The sequence below is a fragment of the Olea europaea genome, chromosome 20 (genome assembly GCF_002742605.1).
Source record: "Olea europaea var. sylvestris chromosome 20, O_europaea_v1, whole genome shotgun sequence".
Lineage (NCBI taxonomy): Eukaryota > Viridiplantae > Streptophyta > Magnoliopsida > Lamiales > Oleaceae > Olea > Olea europaea.
In genome coordinates this window covers 946,970-956,147 of record NC_036256.1, presented here as the reverse complement: position 1 = coordinate 956,147, position 9,178 = coordinate 946,970, and the positions used below count along the sequence as shown (strand labels likewise).

Sequence of the window (9,178 nt, the reverse complement as noted above, 5' to 3'; positions counted from 1 at the left end):
GATTTCGATAAAAATAGATCAAATATGTGATTAAAAAGTTAATAAAAATTTTTAGCCTCATCAAATATTAATATATGGTTGAAAATGAGTTATAGAAAAATAAATCTTATAGGATGGAGGCCAAACATTTACTATGTTTTCATCTCTTTAAGTTGAACCACTTAGTCTAATGATTTAAGTTGATAAAGACATTCTCGTTTTGAGAATTTTTGGCCATTTTCTTTTATTAAATTGTAAGTTGTGGGTCCTATGAAATGTGTAAATAAAAAGTATATAAAAGTTTTTGATCTTACAGAATGTGTGAATAAAGAAGAGTTTGGTTAGCTTATAAATAATTTAGCTTTACCAAACATGCACTTCGGTCGACTTTTTTTCTAACTTCTAACCTATTTTGTAAGCTAGAAAAATGGACGATGTCGCTACTTCGTGTTCTTCTAATATCATACTGAACTATCTTATTTATGTTAAAATCCCAGCCAACATTAAGATTTTTTGTTGGAAAATAGTTAGTAAAAAAAGTGATTTCTATCAATCTTTGACCGTGTATTTGAATGGGGTCCAGCTACTCAAATTTGACGAAAAATGGGTTGAACACAATTAGCTCCTCAAGTAGATGAGTTGGTATATTTGGAAATCAAAAACTATTTCCGAATGAATTAGAAATAGTGAATGAAATATGGTTGATAAACATTATTATTGAAATTATTAAACAAAAACTCAAAAACATAAACAGTGGCTCGAGCGGCCACCTCGTGCTCAACGAGCTACCAAGTTTCTAAAAAAACCACTCGAACGGTGAGGCAATGATCAGCGAGCGATTGATGAACTTGTGAACTTTTCTTGGACAAGTTAATTTTTGAGTTGTATCTTTCCGACTACAGCCATTCTATCTCTATAAATTGGACTCATCTATGATGATTTCATTCACTCCAATTCCATGCAATCATTGCATACATAAACATTAAATTAATAGCCAAATTTCTGCACCAAAATTCTTTTTCCATTTCATACAAAAAGGAGTAGAAAACATTATGTTGTTAGTTGATTATTGTAATTCAAAATGCTGCAATCACAAGAATTGATAGTTGTATCTTGGGAGAAGATGACAATCCACCACTGACACTTGTGTAGGGCAAATTCATTTTAAGAACAAAAAGTTCAACTCTTACCTCGATTTTTTGCATTTCATTCTTTCGATTTCGTATTCTTTCACGTTTTATTTCAATTCGGTGTTAGGTTTGTATTTTTATTATAGCTAGCAATAAAGAAATCACTCAAATACAAATTTTATACAATTTCTTGCTTCCCTTGCAAGAAAGGATAGGTTGCTGTTGATTATGTTTATTATGCTTAATGAAAATGCAAGTCTTTAAACTTGTTTTATGGCTTTTGTCCATCATTTGGGACGTGTCTACCGTGTTCCGATGATGAAGTGAATTAGTCGGAGAAGAGAATTATGATAAAAGAATAAAGCATTATTAATCACGAATAACTTTCCCAGCAGAGATTTCGAGAATTTTCTAGTGTCATCGTAGTAAAGAATTTTATCGCCGACAGTTAGAATTTCTACTCTTGGATTGCTACAGCAAAAGTTGCCCACTAGAAAAATGTCACTCTCAACATCCCTTTCATTTTGCTATATCTTTGGGTCTGTTTCGACATCAATGGGGCACATTCATGAATTGAGGCATCTCTTTTACCAGACAAAGGCAGTGAAATGTAAAGGAAAAAGTTAATTTCTCTTGGACAGATTTCAAGTACACTTAGGAGACCAACAGATATAGGCATATCATTTTGTGTTTCTTCGAAAATTAGCAAACACTTCAAACCAACCAAAATATATCTTGATAGTACACTACATTTCATTGAGATTTGTTCGTGTCATGCACACATTTTAATGAAAAGTTAATAAATTTGTATCAAGACGAATCTTGGGTAATTCAAAGTATTAATACTCGTAAATAACAAAATACATTAGATTTATGGCTAGCTGTTTCATTACTTGTACAATTAGATATGACTAGCATCATTGTATTGTGGTAGCTAACATCACTCAATCTAGCACGTCACTCCATCTAGCCATTGTTTGACGACCTCTGTTATTTTTTTTTTATTAAGAAAAATAAGTTTTGAAATAGTAATTTTTTGGAGAATGCGTGATTAAAAAATTAAAAAAAAAAAAGAATTTTGGGTTTACGGATAAAAAAGTTTATTGTAAGAATGTATTATTGAAAATGATTTTAAAGAGAGAGAGAGAGAGAGAGAGAGAGAGAGAGTTGTTTTAATGATTGTCAAGTAGGCTTTAGGTAGTTCAAGGTCTTAATACTTGTAAATTGAGAAATGTGTGAGACTTATGATGAGTTGTTCAACTACTCGTATAATTAGATATGATTATAGTATCACTATATTGGGGGTAGATAACATCACTTTGTGTAGCAGGATGCAAAAAATAAAATAAAATAAAATTGTGGCCTCCCAAAATTACAGGTAGATATTTTTTCCAAAACCACCTAAATTGGACTAGAATCAACAAATTCGATTCAATTTGATTCTAGATAAATTATTTACTTTTGAGTCTGTTTAGCTCGATTTGGCTCTACATAAATTTAACTACTCTTGAATTTCATAGGAGAGACCTTGTCCTGTTCTCGCTTAACTATAGAATATAATTAAGTGCTCAAATTATTTTTTATTATCTCTTAATTAAGCAAATTATTTAGTTAATTTACATGAATTAATATGGTTATTTTTTTGGAATAATGCTACTCTGACAGAAAAATTCAATTAAAAATAATGATAGAAGATGTCGTGGCGAGAGTTGATTGAATGGAACAACTGACTATTTAAAATAATTCAATTATGAAATGTCATGTAATATTATGTCAATTATTATATCACATTTTCTGTTCTAGTAATATAATTGTAATTTTTTAGACAAACATAAAAAGAATTGAACTGGAACCAACCAATTTTGATCCGAGTCAATTCTTTACCGCAATTGAAATCCTTTAATTCCAAACCTTGAATTTTAATTTGAGCCAAACTAAATTACTCCCACGCCTAACCTAAATGATTATTATTGAATCAACCATGGCATTTTTATAGAGTTTTCTATTATTTATTGTTCCTTTCCGCCTTGAACGTTTAAAGTGAAATTCAAAGCTCTACCCTATATTAGCCTTTCGGTGCCGAAATTCAACTACTTGGGAAAAATGTAAATCTCAATGTCACTCCTCAGTAAATCATGGTAAAAGCTCTACCAATACATGGCATAATCCAATTTCAAAACGATCTAAGAAAAAAAGCAGATTCCCACAAGTTCATTTATTCTCTCTCTGTCTCTTTTTGACTTCCAAATCTGAAACTCTATTACACTTTCATGATTCCTGTGCCTTAATCTCTTGTATAAATTCCCCATTTGTCACTGTTAAAACCTTGGGAAAATGGCAGTAGATGTTGTCAGTCCAAGAATCTCATTCTCTTATGATCTAAGGGAAGCAGATTTCGTGCCAGTAGAATCCCACAACCCTCAATCAGATTTGGATTTCATTGATTTTGATTTCTCAATTGGCGATAATTTCTCGTTAGAACTTTCATCTGCTGATGAACTCTTTGCCAATGGTAAAATCCTCCCTGTGGAAGTCAAGAAAATCGAGCCCACAAAAGAAATCTATCAATCCCAGCCAATTAAACCAAATCCATCTACAGAGACTCGTAAAATTGCTCAAAATGAAAACGCAGACACAGTTACAAAGAAGAAAACTCTCATAGAATTTTTATCAAACGCCTGTGATGCAGAAGAAAAGCCACCCACAAAACCATTTTGGCAGTTCAGAAGAAGCTACAGTTTAAATTCTGACAATGGATTGCTTCGATCTTTAAAGTTTCTATCAAGAAGCAATTCGACTGGTTCGACTCCGAATCCCAAGCCGTCGGCATTGCCGAAAGTTATTCACAAGCAGAATTCACTGAAAGAGCCATCAACTAGGAGCAAAAACCCATCTGCAAATTCTTCACTTTTCAGCCAAAACTATTCCAATATTGCACCAAAAAGACCTTCATTGAACAAGAGTTCAAGCAGATCCTTTGGCAATGGAGTTCATATTAATCCAGTTTTGAACATTCCTCCCGCTTACATTGCTAAAGGTACTGTAACTTTATTTGGTTTAGGTTCATTGTTCTGCAACGGAAAATCCAAAAAGAAGAAAAGATGATTCTCGATTTGTTCATCCTTTTCGTACAGTTGTCATCGTCATTGAGCTCTGTATGATGTTGTGCCGACTGAATTATTGGCTAAAGGAATCCTATGAGTTAAGTAAAAAAATCAAAGAAAACATGTTAGTAAAATACAAAAAAGGGTTAAAAGTCGTTTGTTTGATTAGCTATATTTTTATGAAAAATATTATTTTTTGACCTAAATTCTTACCGTCGGGGTGTTTGATTAACAATTTTTTTCACATAAAATATTTTTCAATTTTTGATCACGTAGTCATATTTTTCTCAAAAACAATGAAAATATTTTCTTTAGAAATGAGTGATTTTTATTTTTTAGATAATTCACTCATTATTTCTCTTTCTTATCTATCCACTCTCTCTCGTTTATCCTCCAATACAAAATTGACAAGTATAATATTTTTTAAGTTGAAAACTAAATCAATCAAACATATTTAATTACTAATTTTTATACAAATAAGTGCTAAAATTTAATTTTTTCATACAAATTTCATGCTTGCAATCAATAATCAACTTAGATTATATTTCATGTTATCTTCAAACTTTTTTTATGCTAGGCAACCATTGAATTCCATAATTTATTTGGCTTTGATCACTCATTTGAAACCAATACTCTTAGACTCGAATTGAATTAATTGGCTCAAATAAATCAAGAGCTAGTGTTGCACAAATACAGCAATGGAGAGCAAAAACAAAAAGAAAAAAATAAAAATAAAATAGAAGAATGTATATCGAAGAAGACGTGAACACGATTATAATATCGTTGTTTTCAAACAATATTTGCTTTCCTTCAACAAATCTTTTACGGATAAAAATGACAAATAATTTGTAGCATTGATCAAGCCTTAAAGAAGAACACCAAAAGCAAAAGTGATCTTCAAATGAATAAATGAAAAATAGTTTTGAATATGTGATAGTCTCTTCAAAGTTTGGATGAATAATACAATGGTTTTTCATATGTTTTTGGGATGAATATCATCATATATATAGCTTCGATCATCCCTACACGAAGTGGTTCCAGCTGATTATGAACAGGTGCATGGATCACCAAGAAAATCACCTAAAATTCAAAAAAAAAAAAAATTCCAAACAACGGTCATTTTTTACAACTATGTGACCGCATAGGCTATAACTATGCGGTCGCATGTTATAGCATTTGTTTGCTGAAAGTTTTCTGCACATCCATATGCGATTGCAAGCCTAAATGAGTTATGCGGTCACATAGACCATTTAGGGCACGTTTTTCCTCTTTTCTTAAGTCATCCTTCATCCATTTTTAATTTTGAACGGCAAGATTACAACAACTAGTCCATTTAAAAAGATAAAAATAAAATTATTTGAAAATTATTAAAATTGTCTTCTGTTGATTGAACGGCTGAATCACTCTCTAAATTATTCTTCTTAATAATTGTTTGATCATACCCTTTTGTCCTCTCTCTTTTCTCGGTCAATGCACAGGCCAGTTTTTAAACGTCGGTTGAAATTCATTATTTTTATGAGAGCAGATTAACGTGAGACAATAATTTGATTAGAAAATTAATTGATTTTAACTGAAAGACTAAAATAAAATAAAAGGCAAACTCCAGTGATTACTTTATAACTAGAATGAATTTTGATAATAATTCTCTACAAGTTGGGAGACTAGCCACGGTTCTTAGTTCTTACCAAAAATTGATATAGATATTGGAATGGCATAAATAAATAAATTTTCGTTCTTCGAGTAAAAAAATTCAAACAAAGTGACTCAATTGAAATAAAATTTAGGATTCTCACAAAAATTATAGCAAGAACGAAAGCACAGAGAAGACAATACGTCAAAAGTGATGAGACAAAAGAACAAGGCATCCTTCTTTTGAGGTCATGCCATGCTTTTATTTCTTTCTCTATTAAGTTTCTGTCGTTCGAAACAATTACATGTACAACTTTCTTTTGGGAAGTGCTACATGTACATAATTGTCTATATAATGGTATCCATAATTACAAGTTTTTTTTTTTTCCCCCCCCCCCCCCCCCCCCCCTTTTTTTAAAGGGAAAAGTTAAAGGATTCTTCTTGGATTTCATAATGTTAATTAATTGAAAAACTTTGTCTCGACTTTCCTCTAATTCAGGTAGTTTAACACTATCTAAGGAGATCAAGACAAGGATTGAAGCCTAAAGAAATTTTAAAAGTTGATCTATGATTAGGGGTTCCACGATTAAGAATCATTTCATTGGTTCGATACGATGGACTTAAAAAATATAAAAGTATAAAGCATCCGAACACCAAGAAACTCAGCACGATACACATTTTTTGTTAGAACAAGACAATCCATGCACAAAACATGTCACCATAAGTGGGAAAAAAAATACCAAAAAAAAACTGTTTTTTTTCCCAAAAAAAAAAAAAAAACCTTTAAAAAAAATTTTTGGGGCCCCCCCCCCCCCCCCCTCCGGGGGAAAAAAGCAAGTTTAGGCGTCGATGGCCTGAAAAAGGGCGAGGTCGTGCTTGAACTTTTAAGAGGTACGTTTGATCATGAAAAATTTAATGCCTGTTTGATGCTCATTCTTGCCAATCTTTTCTACAATATCTTATTTTTCTATAGTGTTTGTGGCAGATGATGCGACAGCGTTGAAGAAACTGTCAAAAATGAAAGAACACGGTACCAAGCCGTTGAATTTATCTGACCGTTTTGCCCTCAATTAAAAATTAAAATTCTAGTTGATAAAAATGCTACAATTAAGGAATAACATTTCAAATGGAGGGTAGAAGTGGAAAGACAAAAAATTTTAAACTCAATAAAATGTCTGAAAAGCTGCTACCTCAAATTTTTGTCAGGCAGCCGACTGATTTTCTGATTGGGGGCCAACTATTGTTGACAAAAAGTTGAAAAAATGAGGAAAAAATGAGAATGAATTGGGGCCAAACATGCGCTTAGTGAAAAACAAGCGGGTCGGTCTGAACCTGCCCATTAGGCTGACCCGCCTTTGCTGACAGGCCAATCTACCCTGAGTAAACAGGCCCAACAATTACAGTGGCTGGTAACTGTACCTTAAATTCTGCTACTAGTCCGAGGTTTTGTGTCAAAAATATTTCTTTAAAATTTTTTACATTTGTTATTTTTAAATTTCAGACAATAATTTTTTTTTTAAATTAAGAAATTTAACCTTGATGGGGGTAACCGGTGATGAGAGCCACAATTTTTGGTTGTATAGATTTTGTATTGATTTTCAAACCCATTTTAACGGAATTATTAGAAAAAGGAAACAAAGCAGGAACTTCGACAAGGACATCAAGTTGTAAAGGAATTATGTTGTTGATGAATATTACAAAAAATAACCAATTTTAAAATGCAAAAGAATAAATATATTAAAAATTGAAGATTTCAAGCAGCCTTATTTGAAAAAAAAAAAAGTAAAAAGATTTGCGTGGGATTTCAAAATCATCGAAAGTCAAAATCTTAAGAGAATCTTCATTGCTGTTGTTGTCGTTGTCGTTGATATTCACTTGAACACACGTCTAAGACAGTGTTAGGGCTATTCAGCAGAATAGAATTATTATACATTGGTCGACATATGTATTTACACTCGAAATAATCTTCAGTTTAAATATTCTTATACAAGCTTTTTTGACCCTTATGTTTTAAAACTCATTTTTCTTCAAACTTATTCTCAATCACATATTTAATGAGACCCATAACTTTTACGTAATTTTTAATCACATTTCATCAATTCTTTCAAAATTTACTAAAAATCTAATTTTTATCCAAATCAAATATGTCTCACTATTCTTGTTGTTTGATGACTTGTGGTTATTAGCCTGGACTTTGCTATTGAGACAATTTAAATAGGTTGTGACTAGGACCTGATTAGGCTTGGATATGGTCCGGTTCGGTTCGATTCTCGTTGCTATTGAGACAATTTAAATAGGTTGTGACTAGGACCTGATTAGGGCTGGACATGGTCCAGTTCGGTTCGGTTATCGTTAGAACCGAACCAATTCAAATTTTTCGGGTATTTAGTAAGTGCAACCGTCGGGTCCAAATTTAATCACGGAATCGTTCGGTTCCATTCGGTTCGGTTCGGTCCGGTTCGGTTCCATTCGGTTCCGTATATATACAAAGTTATGTTAATTTAATTAATGATATGTTCAATATTAGCTCTTACAAAATAACGTAATTCAATTTTATGTGTTTCACATCTCTCTTTGCTGAATTTTTCATAAATTTGATTATTAAAATCACAGAAAGAGAAAGATAGAGAGTTCAAAATAATAAAGAGAGATGTTGTAGAACTTTAATTCAATTTTCTCTGGTAGAAACGACACTACAGTAGAATAACAGATTTTAGATAAAATTGAGGTCAATTTAATTAAGTTAATTTTGAACTGAAAATTAGAAATAAGAAAATCATATTTTGTGGTTTGAACTAAATTAACTAGTTAACAAATTTATTTAGAAAAAATAAAATAATTTTGCTTATTTAAAATAAATTAATTAAAAAAATGATGGAGATTCGGTTCTTATTCGATTTCTTCGGGTCTTGGCCTAGAACCGAACCATGCCCGTCGGTTCTTGATTCAAATACCCGTTCGGGTATTTAACTTGAGAAGAACTGTCGAGTTCGGTTCGGTCGGTTCGAATCGGGAGTTTTGTCCAGCCCTAGACCTAATTATAAATTGGGGTGTTGCTTTTAGCCACTAGATCTTTTAGATCTTGTCGCTTTTTACTTGCTCTCGAAGTAATGTGAATTGATCGTAATGTTTTGGCAATTTGTTAGTTGTCATTGACTAGTATATTCGTTGTAATCTCAATTGTTGTACAAGTTGGCATTTCTTGCATTTTGTTGCGTCTACGCTGCTAGATTGAATGGAGCGTGTGATGATCAAAATGAAATTGCTATCGAAGCGATGATATTTTACTATTGGAGTTCACCTTCATGCATTGAAGGAATCTCTCATTCCCGCGCG

The 9,178-nt window shown here is 32.1% G+C and overlaps 1 protein-coding gene across 1 annotated transcript; it reads left to right on the top strand.

Annotated features, from left to right (window-relative positions):
• The first annotated feature begins 3,176 nt into the window (after positions 1–3,176).
• LOC111369337 lies at positions 3,177–4,236 on the top strand. The gene has a single exon (XM_022990814.1). It carries the CDS (start codon positions 3,444–3,446, stop codon positions 4,212–4,214), a length of 771 nt encoding a protein of 256 aa, XP_022846582.1. The 5' UTR covers positions 3,177–3,443; the 3' UTR covers positions 4,215–4,236.
• The last annotated feature ends 4,942 nt before the right edge of the window (positions 4,237–9,178 follow it).